Source organism: Candoia aspera, chromosome 2, assembly GCF_035149785.1.
Source record: "Candoia aspera isolate rCanAsp1 chromosome 2, rCanAsp1.hap2, whole genome shotgun sequence".
In the NCBI taxonomy this organism is placed as follows: domain Eukaryota; kingdom Metazoa; phylum Chordata; class Lepidosauria; order Squamata; family Boidae; genus Candoia; species Candoia aspera.
This window is the reverse complement of record NC_086154.1, coordinates 166,533,917-166,561,248: the sequence shown is the minus strand read 5'-3', so window position 1 is coordinate 166,561,248 and position 27,332 is coordinate 166,533,917. Positions and strand designations below refer to the sequence as shown.

At 40.8% G+C, this 27,332-nt stretch overlaps 1 protein-coding gene across 1 annotated transcript in view; it reads right to left on the bottom strand.

Moving 5' to 3' along the window:
• The window catches only part of RBPMS (RNA binding protein, mRNA processing factor), a 104,428-nt gene that overhangs the window by 18,801 nt on the left and 58,295 nt on the right, over nucleotides 1-27,332 (bottom strand). Inside the window, exons 5-6 of the mRNA XM_063294766.1 lie at nucleotides 14,072-14,225; nucleotides 6,823-6,953 (exon numbers count right to left, since the gene is read on the bottom strand). Coding sequence (XP_063150836.1) covers nucleotides 6,823-6,953; nucleotides 14,072-14,225 — 285 coding nt within the window. The remainder of the gene's footprint in view (nucleotides 1-6,822; nucleotides 6,954-14,071; nucleotides 14,226-27,332) is intronic.

Below are 27,332 nucleotides of genomic sequence, written 5' to 3'. Positions count from 1 at the left end.
TAGGCCAGGACAACTGAGGAAGGAAGTATGTTTAACCAGAAGGGCCTCTTCTGTTCTCAACAACATATTTTCAGTCTAACCCTGCACCTCCACCAGATGCTGATCATCATCCAGTCACTGATCCATCGTACAATAATATAGTTCAGGGACCAGAGAATCTTTTAAATGAAAAGGTGGGAAATTAAACCGTCACCATCTGCATGCCAAACATGAATTGAACTGTAGCTTTTTAATTGGGAAACATCTTAATTCAGCAACTGGATTGCATTTTTGCTTTATATAGGCATAATTCTCCCAGTGGACAGAAGATTTATTATTTATTATTTCAGTAAGTCTATTATAGCCGCCCACTCTGGAAGACTCTGGGCAGCTTACAAAATCCAGTACTAAATTAAAACAATTCAAAACATTTAATGCTTAAGTTATACAAGGGTCACCCATCTTACAAATGAATGCCTGATACATAATCCTTATAACAGATGCTGTACAGGAAAGTTATTCTCAATTAGACCACTTTTGTTGTTTTGAATGGGAGTTAGTCATGATTAACTTTGGCTTGGTTTGCCACCTCAGAATTTTCTTGAATCTCAAACAGACTTCAGTACTTCAGTTAACCACTCATGGTAAATTGAACTGACTTTGCATGGACAAATCCTACTGTATTTTTAAAGCCTACCAACAAATTAAAACATTAATCCAAACCACCTTTGGGATACCATCTAGGCACACTAGCAGGACCAGCAAAGCCTGTATTGCTACTGTATTGCTGTTCCTAAAGTTCAGAACTTTCACAGCAGAAATGACCTCTTCTCTGAGTCAGTTTTTAAAATTTCTTTCTTTTTTTATATACAAAAGAAATGGGGGTGGGGGAGACAAAAATACAAGAAGAACAAACAAAACCTTTGGAAATGGGAATCTATACTGCCTAAATTTGGTAGCTGTGGATTAAGGAGGTTTTGTTTTGTTTGTTGTGAGAATAAGGAATGAAGAAATAAAGGAAAACTAAATAAAGAAACGGACAGAAAAATTGTTGGATGTGAGAAAAAGGAGTTCTTTAAAAATTGAAAATGTGAAGTTAGAACAATAAAGAAAACTGGAAAACATCTGGAGAGAAAAAACGGACCTCTGTATTAGAGAAGACTGTAAATAATTTGCCCTTGTGGAGGACACCTACCCGTTGAAGGAAAAACAAAAAGCACTCCATTCTATAATTTAGGGATACTGTGGCATGGCAGCCCTCGTCTGAGGCAAAGATAATGTAGACAAGCAAATCTGTCCCCTAAATTCCTCCCTGGATCCTACAAAGCTAATCAGCATTCCCTTATTCTGGAAGTCTGCACCTCAGGTATCTCCCTGTGTCTTCAGGAAAGTTTGGGCCATCTTGCACTGTCCATCCCAACCAGCAGGAGCAGCATCTGCTCTTCCCGAGGTTGTAAGCCACTCTTCCAATGAAAGCTCACCACCAATTCTTCTAAACTTGCTAGATGTTCCTGGCTACAAGGAAGCATCCAAGCATGCAGGAGTACAGGCCAGACACACTCCCCAGTGATTACAGCCATCCATGTTTCATTACTTTTCCCCTTGGTTGGTTAATTTTTAAGTAGATTACGCCAGCTTTCAGAAGCCATTAGGAGTTTCAGGCAGCAAGGTTCAAGGGGCAGAAGAAGTGTTTGTGACAGAACATACAGTATATTAACTGGGCATTGTGATCTCCCATTTGGCCAGATGGATCTGGAGATTTTCAGTATGGCCCTTGCAGTCTGTCTTCTTGTAAGTTGTGAATAAAAGACAGTTTTCCATTCCAACCTAATTCTCCTTTTCCTTCCCTGTCACAAATTGTTTCCCTTGGGTTTCTGGTTTGTATTCTCAATCACTTTCCACAAGTCTTCAGACAATAACTTTTAGGGGGAAGGCTTGACAAAACTGCATTTGCTTAGAAACATTATCACGCTTGATTCTGTATGTTTCATTTTTTGATAACAGCACTAGGTAACTGAAATATTTAAGAAGAATGCATATCAAGCATCCTGTATGCCTCAAGATACTTCCAAGGAAAGAAGCTGTAATGACTTCATAGGTACTAAGAAAATGAAAATAGTGGCCCTTTGTTTCAAAATTTAACTAAACCTGTAGGAAATAAAACAACAATGCATGTAATCTGCAGGCTAAGTCCTTCTGAGGATGCCTTGGAGACTGCATGGGCTCCTGTTATTTTCACAGCAGTCAAGATGGATCTCTCTTGCCAGGCTTTTTTTTTTTTTTACCATTCAGTCGCATCCGATTCTCAGGACTATCTGGACAAGTCCCTGCAGTTTTCTTGGCCAGGTTTTTCAGAAGTGGTTTGCCACTGCCTCCTTCCTAGGGCTGAGAGAAAGTGACCAGGGGTCACCCAGCTGGCTTTGTGCCTCAGGTGGGACTAGAACTCACAGTCTCCCGATTTCTAGCCTGGTGCCTTTAACCACTAAACCAAACTGGCTCTTGCCAGGCATTCAATTATTAACTAATATTAGTATGGGTTTTAATTGATGGCTTTGGATTTTTATTTTGGTAGATTGCATTTTACCAATTGTTAACTGCCTTGAGAGCTCAGATTGCATAGAAAGGATAGATATTGAATAGCAAAATAAATAGTTACTTCTAGTTTAATTATGTCAAATAACCAAGTACCAGCCTGTAATCCTGACCTGATCCATTGTTTTTTCAGAAAAGACAGATCTGAGTTGTGAAATACATTGATTCAGATGAACTGGGGTCCCAATGCCTCAAAGGAATAATTCTATCCCTCCTAGCAGACTAAATAACTAGGAATGTGGTGGGTTGGTGCTGGGTGGTATTATACAAGATTTAGCAAAAGGTCACAGCCAATCTTCAATCACTTTTTATCTTGAGAACATGAAAAATAAAATATTAGCTGTACAGGGCTGCTATATTAAGCAATTATTTTTAAGGTAAAACCTGGTTAAGAGACTGCCTCCAAGAATTGCATCTGGATGTTTAAGCTTCTAAGACTCTGATTCATAACCTAAAGAACTAGAACAGAGTATGAATCTAAAGGGATCATTATGTGTATCTATGAAACTGAAGCCATTCTTGGAACACTCATAGCTGAGATGTCAGATATGGATTCCTGGAGTTTTCTACATGCAAATCAAGCACTTTATCACAAATCTATTCCAGCAATACATTTCCCCATTCCTTGAGAACACGGGAGACAACCACACACTGCTTAACTGTTGCAAGTAAAAATCAGCACCAAAATCCAGATTGAAGACATTTTGAAAAATAACCAGGCACTGAAATACAATTAATGTTTTGTATCTCTCTGTCTTGATTTCTCAATAGCCTCCTGCTCATGACTGTCCTTCACCTTTTTCTTCAGCAATGCCTATGCTGTTTTCCATAGATCTTCTGTTTCAAATGACTCTGAGATCTTACCATGGGTGCTCCAAAAGCCTAGAACTTCCTCTGAGAACACTTCATGTTTTCTTCCTCCACATTTCTTATAATTTCCCTTTTGTATATCTGTGTGGAGTCTTTGATTCAATACTCTCTTCTTGATGCCCTATTCTAACTTATTATTTTTCCCAAATAATGAGTGTTCTTTCCATTCACCCATGCCTCTACTGAATTCCTTCTTGCTTTGCTTCTTTTTGTTGAATGATAGATAATACATTTTCGGGTATCACTTTTTCTCTTTACCTCTATAAAACACCATGTTAACATTATTGATTAATTGCATCATAAGTTATCTGATGGATTAGGCCAGCTTGGCAAAACTTCAGTTTCTGGCAATTGTTCTATTACATGCTTTTGCCAGAGAGCTCAGAGAAGCATATGAGAGCTTCCCATCCAGCCCACCTAGCTTAAACACTTAGTGCTGGATGTTTTCAGACTGTTTAACATTCTTAAGAGATAACGTCTACTTGAATTGCAGGAAGCACTCATTGATATTCTCATGGTTGACTTGTATCAAATAGATGAGCCTTTTTGATCCTGGCATTTGTAGCTGTAGCATAAAAGGATTTATGATACAGAAAGCAGAATTTTCATTAGACTGAAAAATTAGAAGCCACCCTGGATGCCAGAAGAAACCCAACCATTATCTAGCTTGGATTTAGTTAGCATAATGTTCTTTCATGGACAGCGGTATTTGATCTCTTATGCGAAAAGTGGCCCAAAATTCTAGCGTCTCTGGACATTAGCCCAGTGTGGATGCTGTTCTCGGTTCCTATTAAATTGGCCTAACATCCTACTCCTAGAACTTCATACTATTGAATTGCTGGGGGGAGGGGGGGCAAGTTCCTTACAGACATTTACACTGACCTACTCCATATACTATTGCAGTGACCCTCACAAGGCAAGCCCTGCCCTTTTTGTATATATTGACACATGCACAAAAGAGGTGGGGCTGGCACTGTGACACCACTTCCACCATCCTTCCTCTTTGGACCTTCCCCTATGGATGCTGCTGGCCCAGGACACCTTGCTTGGTGCCTACTGAGCATATTGTCCCATCTGACTCTTTCTAAAAAGATTCTTTTAATAAAAATTAATTATGAAGCTGCCCCATTGCAAAGCAACACACCAACCTCTACTCCTCCTATTTTTCTTTAGCAAAGCCTTTGCACAGCTCCTCCCTGCCCCCAAAATTCCACAAACATGGTAAAGAGAATCCTGTGGGATTTCTTCATTGTCAAGCAAATTTGTTTTGTGACTGGCCATGCTTACCATGGCAGACATTCTGTGAGCGCCTCTGCCACATCTTCTCAAAATCCCAGCCATGCCCCTGCAAGTCCCCAAAAAGTAGTCTGTCTCCCCATCTAAAGCATGTAGTCCTTAAGCCAGTGCATTATATGACCCTTTTTCTCCCATCAGTGGATTCAATTAACCATCTATTGAGTGTAAAGACTAGCTTAGCAAGTGGCAGAGAAACTTCCTTCTTGCTGCTTCCTTGATTTCTGACTGCAAATAGTGTGAAACAACTCCCCCACCCCCACCCCCTTGGGCAGGGCAACTAGATTACCCAACCCAATCAGGCCCTTGAAGTAGCATACAGTTAAGGGATGCCCACAACAAACACTGCAACTATCACAGAAATCCAGTCTTCTGCTGCTTTAGAGAAACAAAAAGGTTGCCTAAGCAGGCTAATCTTCCTAAGTTTTCTAAAGGCTCAGAGAGTGTCGAAGAGGCAGAGAGGTTGGCCACTGTCTGTGCCTCTGCCAGAGATTCACAGGACATGCCAGCCTCGTAGATTTGTTTCGCCCTCAGGCTGTGGGAGAGGCTTCCTTTGCAAAATGTCAAATAAACGGAGCCCTGGCCCTCTAAAGGTCAACACCAGCATTCTGAAGTGAGCCTAGAAACAAATGGACAACCAGTGCTGCTTTTATAACAGCCATGATACCCCCCCAGTTTACATGCTGCTTTTTGGATCAGCTGAAGCTTTCAGATATTCATGTCAAGGTAGCTCTATTTTAGAACATACAGAGGTATTCAATCTAGACACCACCCCACTGCATCTCTCATCAGGCCAAATCAATATCCCTTAGAAAAGAGCACAGCTAATGTGCCTGGGGTTGGACAGAAGGCCCTCCTTATCACCCTGCCAGTTCAGAATCAATTAACTATTACAGAATTAAAGGGTATACAGATAGTCCTCGTTTAGCAACCATAATTGGGACTGGCAACTTGATTGTTAAGCAAAATGGTCACTAAGTGAAACCATGACTGTGCTAATGATCTTACTTCAGCTTTCCTTTGCTTTACAGACCTGAAAAGGTCATGAATGCGAGGATTGGTTGTAAAGTTACTTTTTCATCACCGTCATAACTGCAGACAGTCACTAAACAAGGTAGTCGCTAAACAAGGACTACCCATATTTGCTTTCATACAATTATAAACCTAAAAACAGCATAGGCCCATTACTGAGCCAACATGTCTGTATTCTGTGGATTATGTTTCAGTTCATTAATGTTTATATAGATCATCATCTTTGCCAAGCATCCATTCAGTGTTTTACTCATCACGAGAAAGTATGCAAACAACTAGAACAGCAAATAATTACAAGCACATTTTCACTTGGCAAATGGCCATTAATATGCACTTCATTAGGGTTAGAATATCTTCAGAAGCAGCCAGCCTGAGGTCCACAACCAAGGCTATTGGGACAAAATCATGGCTGAGAGATGGATGTGGTTATCCACTGCAGCCAAGATGCAGACACTAGGATGGCCTGCATCTAAATTACTACTGACCGGGGACATTAACATTTGAGTAGGGAGAATCTTTCAGTTGTTATTGTTAAACGATTTGCAGTTGGAGACCTTCCCAACTTACCACTCATCATTATTATATCTATGTTTTCTCTGCCAGTGGGTATTGTTTTGTCTCCATCTCTCTTCCTTAGCTTCAGGTACACATGTCTATGTAAGTATACTCTTACATACTTTGCCTGTATCCACTTCAAGACAACTGAGCCTTGGAAGTTAAAACAAAAACACTGAAAGGCAAGTCTGGGAAGCACAGTCCATATATACAAGAAGGTATATATGCGTACAAAGACCCAGCAGATATTTCTATTTGCCTCAAGTGAATGGGGGTGGAATTACTTAAGAAGAGAAAGGTGTTTTATCAGGCAGTGGGGTGCTGTCATTTGACCTAGGATGACCCCAGTGGTCCCCAGGGGATGTGTCAGCTTGATTGAGGAGTGATCATTAATTTTGCTCTTGTGTCCCTATTAGCCAGACAAGTGTTAGTTGTATGGTGAGCTCTGAAGAGAATCAAGGAGTAACGTGGGTGAAGTTGTGACTGATTGATATAAATTACCTGGGCATGCAGTGAAGCAGGGTAGGTGAAAGCAGGCGGAGGTAGAGCAGGTGCTAACTCCGCTGGGTAGAGAGGGTACGGCGCCCACACTTCAGGGCTACTGGGGTAAAGTGCAGGCACTGTGAGTTCATCTGCAAGAGAAGAATAAGGAAAGGTCATCGTTATAAAACAATAAATGCAGAAAGCAACACGACAAACACAAGCAATTTGTCTCCACAGCCAAAGTAGGATGGTCTCTCTGACCACTCCTCTATTTCCTCAAAAAGCAAAATCAGAAAAAATCAGAAAAGATAAGAAAAATCAAGATCTATATCTTACATTGAAGAGCAAGGATATTTTCCAGCAGGGGGCATAACAGGAGCCAGAGAAATACAAAGCAAGCTACTCTACCAATCAGGAGCAATCAACTGAACCACTGACAATATTATCAGCCATGTTGACTGGGGATGGTGGGAATCAAAGTCTAACACATCCATAGGGCACCAGGTCAGGAAAGACTGCAATAAGATCTCTGGATGAATGAACAGAACTGAAAACAAACTGTACTTGATGTTTCAACAGGGGAAGTATGGAAGAAAACAATCAAAGATCTACTGTTTGCTTCGTTACATATTAAAATGCAGAATAATGCAGCAATGTATTTAACAGCATCTTCTAAATTATTTCATAAGTAGCAGCAATATATATGTTCTTAAAGGATGATCACATATATCTGGAAAACTGGGCAGAGGGGGATGACTGGGATCACCTACCAAAGGAATTACATCCTTTGTAAGCCATCTTACAAAAGGTAAGATAAAGTTGTGAAGAGTGCAAAGTTCGATACACTTTGTGGGACTGTAACATTTAATTAAAAAGTATCAACTTGTTTGTTTCATTCTGTTTTAAATCATTTTCTAAAATGGTTGAGCTTTGCAACATTGCCACCAAATATGGAACAATGATCCAACCTGGTCATTACATTTCCAACAATTGTTAGCAAATGAACTAGCCATTTTAGTAATCAGTATTGGAGTAATAAGGGACGCGGTGGCGCTGCGGGTTAAACCGCTGAGCTGTCGATCGGAAGGTTGGCGGTTCGAAACCGCGCGGCGGGGTGAGCTCCCGTTGCTCGTCCCAGCTTCTGCACACCAAGCAGTTCGAAAACATGCAAATGTGAGTAGATTAATTGGTACCGCTTCGGCGGGAAGGTAACGGCGTTCCGTGAGTCATGCTGGCCACATGACCCGGAAGTGTCCTATGGACAACGCCGGCTCCAAGGCTTTGAAACGGAGATGAGCACCGCCCCCTAGAGTCGGACACGACTGGACTTTACGTCAAGGGAAACCTTTACTATTGGAGTAATATACCAGCGGTAGAACACCTCAAACCAGTTTTTCTTCCTAATATTCAATGTGAATATAATGTTTTTCTTCTATTGAAATTCCTGTTGTTGTACATCAATTATTGTATCAAAATTTTGCATCCATTTAATCAAGCTGCCTTTAATGTATTTGGTTGCTGAGTCTGGTGGTTTATCGTTTACTTGCCACAGTTTAACCTTTAAAGCCCCAAATGTAGGCCTTGACTTTCTAAAGGACTGGCTTTCCCACTGTGAACCTGTTCAGCTGTTTTGAAACTAACGTTCATTCTTAATCAATAATGACATTATATGAGCTATCTAAATTAAAATAATAAATTATTAAGAATTTGGAGGAAGTGGGGGGAATCTATCAAAACAATGCATACAAAATGATAAACATGGAACAAGGAGTACATTTATGTGGTTCCAGTTTTGCAATATTAAACCCTCAAACAAACTAGCATGCTCAAGCTATTTATCAGGGCCAACTACCTAAAGCTGCTGCTTCTTGACTACAGCACTGTTTTTCTCTAAGGAACAAGGACAAATTCAAGGTAGGCACAATGAATCACAGTATCACTTTAGTCTTTCCTTGAACAGAAGATTTTATAACCGACTCAACGTTGTATTTGCTCTTTTCTGCAACTTTTCCAATTCTCTGCTCTCCTTTTTGACATGGGGCAAACAATATGCAGTAACTCAACTGCAGTTCCATCATTTATGATAATATCCCTGTCTATTTTCAAGCTCTTTCCTAATAATCCCTGGCACTAATTTACCCCTTCCACCACTGAACCTGTCATTTTCAATGAGCTATCTAACCTCCTTCCAAGATTTCTTTAATGCTTAGCCCCTGGCATTTCAAACATCACCAGCAAAGATGGGGCACACAAAAGAATTGGTTGTTTTCTACAGCAGCAAAATCAGCACATCAGGATAGAGCACATAAGTTCAACTGTCTTTTCTGAGAGTACAAAAGTATCATTTTTTGTAATCTACTGGCTAGAAAAAGAATCTTTACTTAGCCTTTGTTCAATCTCAATTTTGCTTTATCACAAAAATGCTTTATCGGCATTTCTGAGCTGACACAAAACAGTGGAACATGACTTCATCACAAACCTGCCATTAATGACTTAGACAGGAGGGCAGTGCTTCTCAACCTGGGCAACTTTCAGATGTGTGGACTTCAACTCCTAGAGTCCCCCAGCCAGCATGCTGACTGGGGAATTCTGGGAGTTGAAATCCACACATCTTAAAGTTGCCACAGTTGAGAAACTCTGCAGTAGGGCTTCTACCTCAGCCCTTCAATAAACAGAGATCCCAAACCAACCACTGATGCCACCCTTTTAAGGCAAGAATGGCTGGTTTCTCAACCACTCCTACACAAGGAGCCACTTCCCAAGAAATGGGACAACCGAGAGAGACAGCAGTAATAGGAAGCAGCAGCAGCAGCAGCAGCAGGAGGAAAAAGCTGCTGTTACAACTACTGCTGCACACTTTTGAGAGCTCAACCCAAGAACAAGGCATTGACCTGTGGCAGGTTCTCCTTCTTTTTGCTTCCGGACAGGGCTGCCTTCCCTGCTCCTTCTTAGCATCACTGCTTAACAATCCTGGTGTCCCAAAGATGAGCGATGACTTCTAGGTACGAGGCGGCCGGTATCTTATCTACAGGCAAAGGGGAAACTCACTGCAAGTGCCTTTGTTTGAAACCAGCTCTATGCCACTTGTTTAAAACCCTCTCTGTTCACACCCTATGCCAACTACAGAGAAACATCCAAGAATAGCCTCCAGAGTTTCATTTCAGCGAAGCTGACAAAGATGCATTTTAATTACACAAAAGATTAAGTGTGCATGCTGTCGATCTGAAAGTAAGATAAACAAGAAAAGGCTGGCAAGAGCTAAAGCAAACAATCTTCCCTTTTATCATTCATTCCTAAGGCCTGTGGTCATTCCTAAGGTTGGGAAGGGAACAAGCTTATAAATACACTCACAGCATCCCTAACCTCATCTATAAGATGCCATGTGGGAGGAGTTTAACAAGAAAGCAATGCCAAGGAGCATTTTTGTGCATCCAAGTTCCCAGTCTCTTCTCAATTCAAATAAAAGTTCTGGAAACTTTCAAAACAATGCACTCACGCTTTCTTCTATTACCTTTGCCTCTGGCATTTCATTCTTTCCCTGTTGTCTTTCCTCTGCTGACATTTAAGCTGCAAGCTTCTGGGGGAGCAGAGAATTATCCAGTGCAATATACAAAGATGGAATAAGATACTGATGCTACTATAATAAATATTAGCTTTAGGCTTCTTAGGGGAGCTTTCCAACTGAACTGCTGAAATGAAGAAGCAAAACAGAAAGAGGCTGGGGTGAGCAAGTGATCAAAGCTGTTCTGGAAAAGTTGCACTGACTTATTAACAAAACCGTAAGTGTCAGATCAAGCTGCACAACCGTTATGATTTCAAACTACATGGATCTACTGAAGACAGACTATAGTTTTAAGAGAGTGAGACAGCATGATAAGACTCATCATTATTTATGGTCTGTTCACTTATTTATTTTTGTCCTACTGCTGTTTCTGGCAAGACTATAGTCATGCAAAACTCTACTTGTTCAGGGACAATTCTGCTGCAAAGGAAACAAACAAGCACATTGTGAGCAAGAACTATTTTCTGATTCCAGTTACAAAGATAACAATTCATTCATTCCATTAAATAAAGTCTTTACCAAAGCTGGAAGTCCTAAATACCTGAACATTTCATTTGCTTTTTCAAGCTATTTCTTTCACTAATGAGCAAAATATAAACCTGAAAAACATGCAGAATTATTTTACATAAACATATGCTAGATATGTTTGCTTAGTTTCAATTTTTCTTTTCAAAACTCCCGTAATACCATACCATATGACTGTCTACTATAGATAAAGCAGCAAAGAGCCAGCCAATGCACATATGGGATATGGTTTTATAGCAGTATTTGTTAGCAAATTTGATAGTCCCTGATAATTGGCAGAACTATTTACAAATAAATGTTTTTAAGTACAGAATGTGAGATTATCTTAGGCAGGAGAAAAACAATAGTTTCTAATAAAACAAAGAAGAGAAAAATAGAGAAAAATCCTAAATACATTTCAGGAAGGAGGGTTGTTGTAAAATGGCAAACTGGGGTTCTTTATACATGAAGGAGAATGCTGTAGATATAATCAACCTAAATTTCAGCAAAGCTTTTGACAAGGTTCTACATGACAAGCTTCTAAAATGTCATTTGGATGGACCACTCGTTCAGCGACCATTTGAACCTACAATGGTGCTAAACGAGTGATAGTTACAACCAATCCGCATACTTTAATCAGTTGCAGTGTCCCATGGTCACATGATCACCATTTGCGACCTTCTTTCCCTGCTTCCTACAAGTAAAGTCATTGAGGAAGCCGGCAGGAGGTCACAAATAGCAACCACGTGATGTCCTCACTTAATGATCCACAGTGATTCGCTTAATGATAGCAATCAGAAGTGCTGGAATTTCCATCATTAAGTGGTGCAGTCACATGATGTCATGATTTACAACTGCATTGCTTAGCGATGGAAATTCTGCTCCAAGTTGCCATCGTTAAATGAGGACTACCTACAGTAAGGTAGGTTCTCAACTGCTGTCTAACCACACTCAGAAGGTCAGCATTAGTGGCTCTACACTGAGTTGGAGGACATTATCTAGTGGGGTCCCTCAGGGATTTATCTTGGGGCCAGTAAAATTCAACATTTTTGTTTATCACCTGGATAATGAGAGTGATGATTTTCTTATCAAATTTGCAGATGACACAAAACTAGGAGATCTGGACAATACCCAGAATGACAGAACAAGATTGAAATCTGATTGGAAGATTGGGACAAGAGGAACAAGATGTCCTTCAACAAGGAGAAATGTAAAATATTACTAGAGAGAAAAAATATAGGATACGCTTGTATGCTTGTAAGCGGAAGCTGGATTCTCAGGTAGCCAGCTCAGGTCGACTCAGCTTTCCATCCTTCCAAGGTCAGTAAAATGAGCACCCAGCTTGCTGGGGAGGGTGACGACTGGGGAAGGTAATGGCAAACCACCCCGCTCTATAGTCTGCCAAGAAAACGTCGCGAAAGCAGCATCCCTCCAAAGGGTCAGACATGACTCAGTGCTTGCACAGGGGACCTTTCACTTTCACCTTTTCACACTTGTAAGATTCACAGTTTGGAAGTCCTGCACTGGAGAATGACTTGGATGTGGACTGACAACAAGCTGAACAGAGCCAGCAGTGTCAGACAGCCGCTTGATGGACTATTTCAGTTCTGCGTGTCATTAGAAGAAGCAGCACTGTATCAAAGATGTGTGCAGTCCTTACTCCCACCTACTCTGTACTAGTGAGACCACACTTGGGGTATTCTCCACAATTCTGGGTACCACATTCCAGAAGGATATTGACAAATTAGAATAGGTCAGAGGAAGACACCAAAGATTATAAAGGGATCTGAGGTCATGCCTTATGAGGATAAGATGAAGGAACTTGGGTTCTTGAAATTGGAGACTGAGGGGAGACATGATATCACTGTTTAGGTACATAAAAGGAAAACGGTCAGAAACCATTTTCCAATGCCACAGAAAGTGGGACCAGAAATAATGGGTATAATTACAGCTTCCCAGATTGTCCAAGTGGTAAGTTCTGTGTAACAGTAGAACAGACTACCAATGGAGGCTATGAATTCTCCATCTTTGGAAGTTTTTAAGAAGAGGTTGGACAGCTACTTCTTGAGGATAGTTTAACTGGTTTTCATGCATATTGCAGAGGGCTGGACTACATGATTCATTACATGTGATCCCTTCTAACTCCACAGTTCTATTAATTCTGTGAATTGATGTAACATCATGACATAGTATCACTTGATTTGCCATTCTGAAGCAAACAGAAATGCTGTTGGATGCTCTGAATGCAATTTTGTTGCTGCCTGAAGTGTTAGCAAAACCCTTAGCTGCTACATCTTAAGTAAGAAGCTACTCATATAGCAAAGTAAAATGCAATGTGGACATGCTCTCTCTGCAAGTCATGCAAATTTGCAACCACATTTTCATAAGAAACAATTTGCCATCCTGAATAATTTGTTATCAGTGGCAAGCTTGGTCATTTCCTTATACATTCTGACTCTACACAATTTATGAGCAATGCCCTGATCCAGGGCATATGCCTGGAAGTTTCTACCGCAAGAATAATCCATAAATACTTAGCTTCTACATCCTTGCTTTACCAGTTTCCCTTCCATATTCTCCTCTTATTCCCTTACAGTTAGGTGTAACCTGATGAGAAAAAAGGCAATTCGACTGAAGTTTTAAGGGAAATGCTATGACTGTGAACAATAGCAATGTCCACAGAAGGAGCGTGAAATTGACAGTGTTGCACTGCAAGCCCCACCCATCATTTTTATGAAAGCAAGAAACCTCTGTGGACACCCATGACTGGGAGAACATATACATACCACTCAAATGTACACATTTCCATCACACATCCTGGTGCAATTCACTCTAAGACACAGAATGTTGCTATGATTTATAGTTTCTTCCTTAGAAATGCTCCATAAATATTAACTGAGTTGCAGAACTTGGATCATTGCCCTGATTAAATGACAAGATTCCTTCAGGGAACCAAAGCTTTGCTCTGAGGTTGAAGGAGGAGATGCATGTGGTGGGCATACAAAGGCCTCAAGAAAAGGATTCAAACAATCCATCTACTGGAAAAAAACTCTTCAAGCCACAATCCACATATTCATCCTTTTCATAGCAAATAGGAGTAAACCTCTGTTGAAAAAGCTAGGCATGAATGCACTGCTGCTTACCAAACACTCTGCTCTTGAGGATGCACTTCTAATTTAACAAGGAAACACCATCACTTACATGGCTCTCTGGTAATGAACTGAGGTACGGCATTGGGGGTGGCAGGAGTGCTGGGATTAGGCGTTCCCACTAATTTGCTCTTAGCCATCTTCGTGTTGGCCTTTGCAAACTCTAGTCGGAGCGTCTGAGGGATTTCTGGGTCAAAACGAATTCCCTTTTGCAGAGAGAAAACAAAATAACAAGAATCACTTGGTGTGTCAACTAAACTGAATTGCACTAAAGGTACACTAGAACTGACTGACAAGGCTAGCAACAGTATCACAACAAAGCAGGAGCTTCAAACAAAGTAGAGAGATCCAAGATGAAAGAGATGCCATCTTTCTGAGCTCTACCGGCTAACAACATGCATTTAAAGGCTCTGTAATCTTTGCCAAATAAAATAGCTTGATAGACAGCACAGATTACCATTAATATTATGCCACGTTATAATATACTACATTACTATTACTATATTACAATGTTATATTAACCCAGACCAAGGACAGGAGGGAATTAGCAAGGAATTATTTGGTTTAACAGAATTCTAAATCACTTTTCATTATGTAAAAGCCTTTATAAAGCTTTGCACAAACAATATATACAATGCTGTGTGTGACAAAACCAGACAACTTGTATAAGCAGAAAAAAAACACTCTTGAAAAGACCAGTGCAAAGTAATAAATGATTGAGAAGACCCACATTTACAAAATAAGCTGAAACTACTGTAGCTAGGTAGAAGTACTTGAGAAGATACTGAACACATGTTACCTACAACATAGCTGCATAAAAAGGCTATTACTTTGAACAAGAGCAGTATCATAAATCCTACTGAGGAAGTTTTAATATCTTGGTTTAAGGCCACTTCACTTAAAAAGGATTTAGACAAAACCAGACCAAAAGACTAAAAGTATTCAGGAGATTGATCATAACAATACGTAATTTTAAATAAACTGAATTTATAATAAGCATATAAAAGTTATCCTTAAAATACATCTCATAAAATATGTGCTGGAATGAACAAACAGATCCAAACATCGTCAAGTACATGTTTGTTCTTTCCAAGAGAACTATGTCAGGGACAACAATCTAATCATCTCCTTCAAAAGAACTAGGAATATTAAAAGTTTCAGTTGCCAAATGAGATCAGGGATCAAAGGCAGGCATTTGCAAGGGTTTTAGCAAGTGCTACTCCAAGAATAAGACATCACTGAACAATGTATGCATTTAAACACTCTTCTAGAACAGTGTTTCTCAACCTTGGCAACTTTAAGATGCAGGGCCTTCAACTTCCAGAATTCCCATGGCTGGCTGGGGAATCCTGGGAATTGAAGTCTCCACATCTTAAAGTTGCCAAAGTTGAGAAACACTGCTCTGGAAGGTTCATCCTTATCAACAGTACCTTTTAAAACTAGTCATGTCATTCAGATTATGCATGGGGAAGTTGTTGGGAGGATGGGAGCGGGAGAGTGAAAGTGTCTCCTCACAGGGGGAAGGGAGGAGGTCAAGTGAGAGAAAGCCTGGGGCGGGGGGTTTCTGAGAAGGGCCAGCCTGCTAGAATAGCTCTAGCTAGATAGGAGATGGTTGGGAGTCACTGTTAAAGTGCTGCAGATGGAGAGAGATGATTGGAGGGGAAGGGCATCTAGGATGTTTGGAAGGCTGGAAAATGATGGGAGGATTGTGGATGTGATGGGCAGGGGCCTGTTTGTAACAGGGAAGGGGGAGAGGACATCTGATTTCTTCCCCATATTTTGGCCTATCTGACCCAACCCAGTGTCCTTCGTTGCTGGTTTACAGGAAGCTTTAGACTCAGGTTGGCCCTGATGAATACAATGACCTGTAAAAAGACCTTGTTCCTCCATGACTTGGTGCTGGAGACATGGCATCAATCACTGAGACCTGGCTAGGCAAGGATGGAGTGATCTCTCTGTACACTAGCCTCAACTCCAGGACAGGGTAGGAATGGTGGTGCTAATAATTTCCTCATAATCTGACAATGACCAACTGTACTGTTCTGTAGATGACGATTGAGGTCCTATGTGCAGTTGCGAGTTTTGCTGGTGTACTGGTGATCAGCTCCTTCCTTGACCTCTTCAGCCTCATTGCCAGGCTAAAGGATGACTCTAGCAAGTTGTTTGTGCTGGAAGATTTTAATCTCCATTCCTTGAGGGTAGAGTCAGTGGGTTCAGGAGTTCATGGGTACATGACAACCAAATTATCATAGTACTGACTCATGTAGGAGGTTCCATGTTGGTCTGCTTTTCACCTCAATTAGTTTGTGATATGAGAGTAGAGGACATTAACATCCATTGATTGTCATGGACTGGTCACTAACCAATTACTGTGGTATTCACAGCCACCACTGATCTCTGGGGTAGGGGGCAGACCCTTTAAATAGATCCCCCCCCCCCGGGCACCTTATAGATCTGAATTGTTTCCAGCAGGCACTTGGGGAATTTTCCAGCAAGCAAGGGGGCAACTGTGCAGTGAGCTTGGTTGGACTGTGAAACAGAGGCAGTCAAGGCATTCCCTAGTGTTGCTCCCAAGTGGCCTTTCTAAGGAAACTGGTCTGGGGGCTCTTTTCTGTGGTGCTAATTACACACGCATAGCCAGCTTCTGATAAAGAACCAAGTTATTTATTGCAGTCATAAATCCTTAATTGTAATAACACAAGCATATTGAAAACTACAACCTTCTGCTTAAAGAACGAAAACACAAAAGCTTACTTTTCAGATAGTCCAGAAAGACAGTTCAGCTGTGATCCAAGAGAGGGCAGGTTCCAGTCCAAATTGCAGTCAGATAATCCAAGGGATCCAAAGCAATGCAAAGAGGGAAGCAAGCAGGGAGATGGAATGTTCATTGCCCCCAACAAGCAGTCAAGCTGCAGTTTCCTTTCCTACCAGCTTGACTAATTTGCTGAGTCACGCTTCCTTATTTCAAACAGACAGCTTGATTTCCTTTGCTCTTCTCAATTTGGAATGTGTTGCTGGGCTCAGGACCTTGCCTAACTCAGGCTCTGATCAGCTGACTCAACCTTGTCCTGTGTCTCCCCAGGTGTGCTTTCTTCAGCTAATTCCTCCTTTGGTCCAGGCTGAGGCTCAGACTCATCATGTTCTTCAGCTTCTGAATCTGAAAATTCAGGCTGATCCCTAACAGGCTCATTGGTTTACTGAGGAGCTCGGGAAGATAAAGCACCTATGAAGATGCCTGGAGTGATGATGGTGAGAGACAAGGAGGAACAATGACCAGACATAGGTACAAGCCCACATTTTGGCCTACACTCTGGAGGTAGGAGCAGCAAAGGGAGAATGGGATAAATTCCATTCCAAGAGGTTCAGACACTGGAAGAGTTAAAAGGAACTAGCTGACCTGTCCATCCAGATAGTGGGCAGAGAGAACTGAAGTTTTAGAAATGCTAAGTAGTCAATCAGAAGTGAGGGTTCCACCCTAACTAGTGTTTTTGAGGAGGGAGCAACTTCCATTTTGTCCTTCATCTTTGTCTTTCTCTGAAGAAGAGATGGGAGAAGTTAGTGCTAGTACTTCTGGCTGTGCTTCTTGTCTGGACTACCTTGTAAGGCTGACAGAATTTGCTTTATTTTATGAATAGTGATCTGGGCTCCAGTATTATGTTGTGGGGGATCCCTAGACTGACAGAGTTGATTGAGATCAGCCTCCTCAGAAACAATTGATCATTCCTTTTCCCTTTCTTAATCACACAAAAGAAGATCCCATTTCTATGGGTATGGAAATCACATTTACCTGTATTATACAATTGTATTTCCATCTGATGAGCAGATAGGGATGCATTCAAAATTGTGAACTGTTGTTTACGTGAATATTCCCAAACATAACTTCAGAAGGAAAGGATCAACTTCCATACTTTCACAAATTCACATGGATCCTAGAAACAGGTACTGCTAACGGCCCCAAGTTGATAGTTGGATTCATAGCTTCCTGGCTACTTCAGTTGACCAGCAAAGCATGGCAATATGATGCGAGTGGGGATGGATGGGTATGAATTAAGAATAAGGGAAGAAAACAAACAAGAGCTATAACATATGAATCGTAAGGAGGATGGGGATCTTCAAAATTAAATATTTAGAGAAAACTTGTAAATGGGTGAGGGGAAATAGAAGCAAGCCATAAATTAAGCTTGAACTCCTCTTCCTCATTTTTAATTAAAAGCACATCAGTTTTGTCAACTGGGCTTTTAAATCCCCTCAAATAAGTTAGAAACAAAAATTAGAATTAATAAGGTTGTGAAAAAAGATGGCAATTATAAGCTTTGAAGTTCCACTTGAGAAAGAGAAGCTCACGGGCTAAATATTCAGCCATCAAAGCTTAGGCTAGACTTCCTCATTATCTGAGCCTCAGATTTAGCAAGCCTCAATAAAATGTGTGTACTTTATTGTCAACTGCAGTCTCCCATCTCCAAGACCAGCAGGGCTAATGGGTTCTCCTTCATCCTCAAAGAGGTTAACAAGAGCACCTAACCTGTGAAGGAAAAGCAGACAAGAGAATACCACTTCTCTGCGCTGAAATTGAAACCATTGAGCTGAAGAAGAGCCACCTTCCCCCTTACAGAGGCCTGGGGACAGCTTCCCTTTGAAGGTGATAGGGCCATCTCTTTTGGAGGCTATGCAGTCATCTTGGCTTTCAGGAATGACAACGTAAGTGAAGCATCAAGCACTGATGTCTAAATTGCCTTGCTTACCTTTACCCTCCCCACTTCCTTTGCCACCTGGATCATGTCCTACCACACTGTAACCCCAAGGACAGAGTTTGGGGAGGAAGGAGCTGAATATGACCCCACTGAAAATCTTGGTCACAAAGAGAGGATCTTCTTTATTGCGATTTAGAAATAAACAACAGAGAAATAAACAAAGAGAAATAAACAACTTAACAAATTGACTGTCCTGGCAAAGGGATGTTTCCAAAGTACAGTAAATTCTTGTTATTAATGATAGTTAGAGCCTCTGGTCATAACATTTTTGTCAACCGATCAATACATAATCTTGTTTTACGTTTGTGTTTCTGACTATATGCTGTATGCTTAAAGACACCTTATTGAATGAATGAATGAATGAATATATATATATATATATATGTATATGTATATGTATATATATTTCTTACTAATAAAAAAAGGCCTGAAAAAAAATTAAAGATTAAGCATTTAAATTTTTATAAAAACATTAACTAAAACCTTACTTTTGATGGAGCTGCAGCATGCATGATGGGACAGTGCACTGTCAGGTTAAACCTCTCGTTCTTGGCTTGCCTCACAAAAACCAAAGGAGAGGTTGATGGAACTTACTCTGCAGAAGAGGAAGATGTTGTATTTCCTCTGTAAGGCACATCACAGCCTTCTGGCCTATAGGGACACTAGGTCGGGGATCATTTCAACCAACAAGATTATCAGTATGAGAGAAGGCAGAGCATTGTCTTGTTTGACCTCAGCTGGGAATGTGTGCATCAGCTGACTCAAAATTTTCGCCACTCTGCATACGAATGTGAAAGCACCACAAGTATTGATTTGGGGGTTACAAATAAATTTTTGTGAGTAGGTGAATCCACAAATACAGAACCCAAGAATAATGAGGACTGACTATATGCTATATGCTGAGATTTGGCACTATAGGGGAAGGTCTGCATAACTGAGCAGCAGAGTACATTTTTTAATACAAAAGGCTTGGATGAAAACTTGACCCATCCGGTTTAAAAAAGGATGAAGTTGCAGAAACCCCCAATCAATCCAGAACAGTAAACGCTGAGCCTTTTCTGTCGTGGCGACCGCCCTTTGGAACACGATCCCCCCAGAGACGAGATTGGCCCTAACTCCACTGGCCTTTCAGACAGCCCTGGGGATCCAGTTGCGATGGAGACCCTGTTCAGTGGTTATGCTGAAAGCTGTGGATGTTTTTTGTAACTTGCCTGCTGAATATGTTTTATGGTTTTTTAACATGGTTTTTAACATGGTTTCGTATATTTTATTTGTTTTTTCCTTGTATTGTCCTGGGTTTTTTCGTTCTTGTTGTTGATGCCTTTTAATTGCTGAGTCACTTATGTGAGATAGGCAGCTATACAAACCAACCAACCAACCAACCAATCAATCAATAATTGTGTGGATGGACAAATAACCTGACTTGATCCAATACTTTCCTATACTAGAGACACTGCAGGAGGAGAGCTTTGTTAGTCTATGGCAGTGTTTCTCAACCTTGGCAACTTCAAGACATGTGGACTTCAACTTCCAGAATTCTCCAGCTAACCAGATTGGCTGGGGAATTCCGGGAGTTGAAGTCCACACGTCTAAAAGTTGCCAAGGTTGAGAAACACTGGTTTATGGTAACAAAAAGTCAGGAGGAGTCTGGTAGTATCTTTTATGACAAACACATTATATTAAAAGGTATATACTTTTGTGAACTGCAGCGTAAGCTCACAAAAGCTTATGCCTTTTAATAAAGTTTTGCTAGTCAGAAAAGGCACTACCAGATTCCTCCTGATTTTTTTTCTTATACCATGAAAGATTCCAGCACTTCTTTCATTACAGGTAGACATTTCAGGCCATGAGACATGTAGAGCTGAGGACGGAGCCGAAACGTAAGCATGTGCCATCCTTTAATGAAGGCCGTTTCAGAACCTGCTGGCTTTCCCCTGCAAATGGCCAGCAGCCCTCTCAAGTCAATGCACGAGTGTCCTTCCTGTTGTCATCCTTGTCCTCTGGGCTTCCCTAAGTCTGACTAATGCTCCCTTGAGATAGCCACGGGGGGAGCACTGAAGATGACAGCCACCAGAGCCCTGCTCCATCCTTGTTCTTCCCTCCTGTGCTTGCTTTTTGTAGAGAGAAAAGGTAATTTTAAGAATCTTAAAATTGACCAAGTTGCCTCTCAGAATGGCCAGGAATGATGGAGGAAGAGAGGCCAAGTGCTACAGCAGAGAGTCTCCATCTTTCAGCAGAAGGCAGGGCATTCCGACCAATGAGAAACTGTCTTCCTTGTAGCTCCAGAGTAAAACTGCCAAGCAATCTGTGTGACATTTCTGTTGCTAGAGCAGCAGCTGACTCCAAGTTGACGGGCTGAGCTTCTGATCGTATCCACAAGTTCCCTGGTACAGTGGGGGGGACAGATGTGCAGTGCCCGTCTAGGATCAGGACAGCCCTTCCATGTGCAACAGGCCTATGACTAGCATATAGGAGCACACTCGCAATGTTCAAGGCCCTTAAGGAGCTATAGTGAGGCAACACCTAGCACCGTACTGCCAACTTTTATTTCCACCAAAGTAGGCTAAGAACAGGAAATGGCAAAGCAGAAACACTGGCTTATTAATTATACAGTAATATACAAGGCATAAGCAGTGATCTATCAGAGCTTCTCTGCTGAAAAAGCAACAACTGAAAGACACACAGCTTGTGGTGGAAAAAAACACTGAAATTCCTGCTCAGTATTTTTTTCTGTAACCTGAGCTTTTGCAGTCACATACCATCTCCCCCAGCCAGGATTCCAGGCCATGTTTTTGACAGAAATTCGTCCAATGCTTATCTGATGAATGCCTTAGCTAGTCATCAGTTAAATTCTCCACAGTTCAAGGAGGATTCTGGGATGTGGAAAGTCAGGATTGCTAATAATATGCCAAAGAAGGAAGCAATGACATCAGAATAGCTGGACTGGATGGACATTAGTACAGCGCCCACAAAAAAGGACGCTGTGTGGCAGGAAATCTCCATCAGAAAAATGAAGGGGCATCTTCTCCCTCCAGTTGACTGTTAGAGCAGCTCTTCCCATGACATGCTGGTTTTCTAGGTGCACGAAGTCCATATCACTATCCTCCCCCAAGAAGGATCCATTTCTATAACAACGCATAATTCATTCAATGTGAATTAAAAATGGAACTTTTTCAATGTGCTTTTGACTCCTAGCAAAAAACATCTGGCATCTTTTTTTTTCTTTTGATCTGTTAAAATATCAGTTGACTTATGCTGAGTTATTTTAATGTGGATATTATGGGGCTTATTTTTAGATGTTTTAATGATGGTTTTATTCAGAGTTGATATGATCAGGGGTAGTACAGAAATAATGTAAACAAACAAAAATAAATGAAATGGTACAGTCTGGGGAAAAAGCTTTACTTTCTCATCCTGCAGAGCATGACTAATGCAAAGATCTTTTAGTCCAGTGCAAAGAGCCTTGAAATAAATTGGGGGGAAAAAATTGCATTTCATGGTGTTAAATTCACTCTTCCTAATCCAAGTTGTATTTTGTGCACACAGTAGGGCTGTACATTGTGATACATACATTGCATCCTAAAGCTATCAAGTTCCAAATGGAAGTATAGATGTGATCCATAATGGCCATTTAATTTTCCAGTTAATTTTAATCCAGAAAAAGTTTGCACCTGGAAACAGCATACTTTTTCAAGCCTTTCACTAAACTGTGTGGGAGTCTGAGACACTGAACAAAAAAACTAGCAACACAGAATTTCTCGTTCCAAATTAAAGTTCCTTTAAAATCCTTTTAAAACCTCAGAAGTTTAAATGACCTAATTTGTTTGGCAGTAAAATCTGGGGCCATAGGCTTTAGAGCAAGTCACGTTCCTAAAACATCTTTAGCATCAACACCATATAAGGTAGTCTGTATCCTGCTCTGTTCCTCTCTTATCCCTGGAGATTAGCAGAGCCAAACAGACATTGTACATTAAAAATGAAGACAGAAACAGACTAAAAACATGAGTGCTTACTGCATGCTTTTAATCCAATATGAAAAGATTACTCTCTGAACTCCAAAAAACCCCTCTTAAGGACCATCCATACTGAGGTACACACAGATCATAGTTTCCAGAGGCTAATTTGCTGCTCCAAAACAGAGCATATTCACAAAGTTGTTTTACTATACACTCCCTCCCACCCCAGGGAATCAAGCTGCCCTAAAGGGCCCCCACAACACACCCTTGTTGCCCACCCAAAATGGGACTGGGCTGCACCACTGTCCATGCAACTTTGATGCAAAACATTCTAAGGGTCATGATTGATGGTTGCCTCTGCTGAAATTCCAGCCCCACCAAACATCAACCACGCAATGCATTTTTGTAATGTAAATCTCCATGTACAACACTCTGGTTACTCCATACAATGTATTTTTCCCCCTTTCCCATCATTCTGTCATCTGATTGCACTTTTTGAAAAATTCCTTAATACTATGGGTCAGTGGGTCAGCCATCTGACCTTTTGACCACTAGAGGGCAGCAAAAGGTTAAAGTTTTTGCATCTGTTGTCTGACACCTAGTGGTTGTCTGGATTAGTGCAGCTGCTGGATAAGTGCTGTTGAAGAGCTGAAGTTTGAGAAAGGGGTTCAGCTGGGCCAAAGTGTGGGAATTGCAAAATACCCTAATAACATTACATGTGGAAAGGAAGGGTCAGCCCGCCCAGGTAAACCAGGCAGGAAACACGACTAGATGAATTAATTCTACTTTATTGTAAGGCTACATGAACAGAATCCTGCAAGTCTGAAAGTACAAATCTCCCACCCTCCCTATTTATTGCTTGAGTGGTTGGGGTAGGTCTTTCCTAAGTTTCTTCTTTAGACCGTTGCCCCCTCGTGGACTTCCTTTCCTTTTATCCAATCGTTCCCTAGGCAGCAACTTTTCCTTCTGTTCTCCAAGGTCACCCTCACATTCTATCACAGGAAGCAAGGACCAGGGCTTTTGGGAGCAGTGGCCACTAAGAAGTGAATTCCCTGCTAGGCGGGCTAGAAGAGAAACACAAGAGAACAGTTCTTTTGGTTATACTTCCAATTACATGCCTTAAGCCATAGCAGAAGGCAATTTCACAGCTTTGCACTCTCTAGGGTGACCAGCTAATTCATCCATTTAAAAAAGAAAAAAAAAGGCAGGGGCTGTAGAAGCCAGGGTTCTAGTCTCCTCCACAGCCAAAAGAGGAAAGAAGAGAAGGAGAAGAGGTCAAGGGTCGGATGGAAGGAGGTGGTGGTCCCACAAGAAACCACCAGAACCTACTGAAGCCACAAGTTTGTCAACATGGAACATGTCTTTTTAGGCTGCCTCTCCCATGGGCATCTATGTACACTACATGGCCCACCTCTAGATTCTACAGGTGAGATAGAGGGAAAATACCATTTCCAGAATAGATCAGTCAATCTGTCCTCAGGCTGCCTCTTATTTGGATGGATAAGGTACAGTTGGTGGCACACAGACATGTCCCCTGAGCCAGCCTCATACTGGTGCAAGGGTGCTATGCGGATTTGCCCAAACTGGTACTGTACGATTGTGTTTTTTTTTTTACAGTGCTAAAGCTAAAGCACTCTCCATCCTGAAATATCTCTTCCTCATTTCAGCTTTGGTAAAGCTAGAGGAGATCAGGTTTGAGATAAATTCATTCTTCACATGCTTAGAAGCCTGCATCCTTACTCAGGCCCCACTGAGTCTTGCTACAGTTTAAAGATCAGCAAACCCATAATGCAAAGCACATGTAATTGCCACATATTATACAGTCATCCTTTCTAACAAGGATTGGCAGGGTTTGGGGGTTGATGGGCACCTTGGAAATTGAGAGCATATCACAGGCACTCCCACATAATGGTAATCCATTAACCAGAAAAATATCTGGGGAACTTGCTTCACATCCCTCCTCTACCCTATTCAAGTGTACTTTGGTTATTTTTCTGGCTAGCGGTCACACTTCCATGAATGCACTGGGTTGCAACCACCTTCTATTTCCACCTCCTAATAATTCCTATGAAGCTGATGTACAGGCCAGAGGCGTTATTGGAAATGAAGTTGATGTTAGAGATCATGGCTTTGCAGAAGTCCAGCTTCCCATTTAAGAAGATTCTAAAATAAAAGCATTACAAGTCTACTGAAGCTAGGAGCTTGATGGGCATCAGAGATGTTCAGGAATGCAATGATGTGCCTGGGCATCATGACAGGTCCGCAACTAGGGTCTCTGTCACCCAGGGCAAACATGGATTCCATGCCCATTTTGGCACCCCTCCCCTGTGCGGCGCCCGGGGCACACGCCCTGCTTGCCCCCCACCCCCCGAGTTGCAGCCCTGCACCACAATGCCTATCCCTCCTCTAAACATGCTCAATACTTTTAATTAAAACAGCAAAACAAGTAATCAAATAATTATTTATTTAATTAGATCACACTGGTGATCTATACGTGAATTATTCTGAAGTCTGTTAACAGCTATTACTTTTTCAGAGCACGGCACGTACATCTTGTCTGTCTGGATTCGTAATCTGAGGATGACAGGATGAATGAAACATCTCTTTTCTTGATAGCGAAATTCCTACATGGCAGCCGATTTGGTGACTTTTAAAAAATAATGTTTACAGCGTACCATACTAATGCCTGCTACACTTTTCATGTGATATTCAGTGGCCCTATGCCAGAGTAACTTAATCATGCATAAGCCATATCAATACCAATAAGTCTTTTGCTAGTCATACAGCAAACTTGTCTCATCTTGAACTGAATTTCATTTGTAGTAATGAATCTCCACCACAAACATCGTATGTGTCAGCCTGGGAGAAGAAAGATAAGCAGTACAAAGGTGGAGGAAGGGAGAAAAAGGACTGCTGACACCATGGTTTAGAGATGGGGAAGAAAAAAGGGAGTTGTTACTCAATTGTTAAAAGGGTTTAAAATAGGCTACCAATTATCAAAGATCTCTTTTACAGAGAGTGAGAAACTTGTAAATAAACTCCAGATAGATGCTCATCAAATACCTACACCACCTTGGTTGCCCTTGTCAACTATCTGTGATATAAAAAAGAGAAAAGAAAAAGAAAATTGCTATCCCACTCCATAGTCATTTTTATTGGCACATCCCCCTGCAGCTCTGTGATATAGAAGGTAAAGGCAATTCCTTTGTGCCTACTACAGAAAAACAGCAATGCAAAAAGTCCCTACAAAGTCCTCTGCAGAACAAGTTAATTCTCATCCTTAAGTGATAAAAAGCTAGGAACTTATTAGCTGCATTTCCTTAAACCGTAATCTGATTCTAATCTTCAACTGCAATTCATTCTTTTGTTTTCCTATCTCCTAATGTGTTCTGGCAAGATTTAGACTGTAACTTCTATAGAACAGAAACCTCTCTTTTTTATTTCTGTTATTCTATAAAATGCTGTTATGACTGGTGAATGCATATGTAGCACTAAGCAAAATGTAGCAGAAAATATATGTGATTTTAATATGCATTATGTATAAAAGTTCTAGAATTCAAGTTACCATTGTGCAATATTTGTTTTATTCACTGCACATGCCACACATTTTTGGTTATACAAACCTGAAGACAAACAGATTAAGAGCTGTTTGCAAAAAGGATCAACCTATCAATGTCTGTTTGTTCAGGCAGATAATTTACTCTAGAAAAATGTTGTGCACTAACTCAGAGTAGCATGCTTAGGCAAAAAGATGAGGCTTCTATTGTGCAATAATGTAATTTTATAGGACTTCCATACAACATCTTTCACTTTTATTTTTCTCATGTTTTCTAACTGCTTTTTAAGTACAAATGTCTTTTGATCGGATATGCTAAAAGCCATATTCTCCCATTCTCAAATGGGAATATCTTGTATTCTGGTTTCTCAACAGTGCAAAGCATTGTATTCTTACCAACATCATTTTAATAGGACTCTGAACTATGTGCCATTAAAGTATTTCATTTAACAATTTTATTAAATGGAAAATAAATAATATCAAATAATTCAAATTGTAATTGTTATTTTCCAGTAGTGTACCAAGATTTATATTGTCCAACCAAAAAATCAGAATATGCATGGAAAGCAGTTTGTTCATTGTGCTAAAATGGAATACTTTTTACTGATCCTTTTCTAAATAAATTTGCCTACAAAATTAAAGGTGTTTCTGTATTAAAACTATTAGGATTTTCTGTGGATGAATAGTTGGCCATTTTTTTAGCTAAGCTACCTATGTGTTAGCATTTTTCCCACCTGGTAACAGTAGTTGATAACACCATAACCTGGACACCACTGAATTATCAGGATCTGAGATCATGTGGTATCACCCACTAGAAACAATCATACTGTGTATGTGGAGGACTTGTTGATGCAGCATGATCTTACCGAGTGGCTAACCACTGATGGTATGATAAGGACAGTATGCAACATTCACCTAAATGGGGCTATTACCAAGCCTCTGACTGGTCTTTTGTTTGTAGGAGAGGGTGTGTATGACCAGAAATGTTAAATAACAGTTCTTAATAACCTAGCTTATGATTATTTAACAACCAGAGTTAATGACTAACAT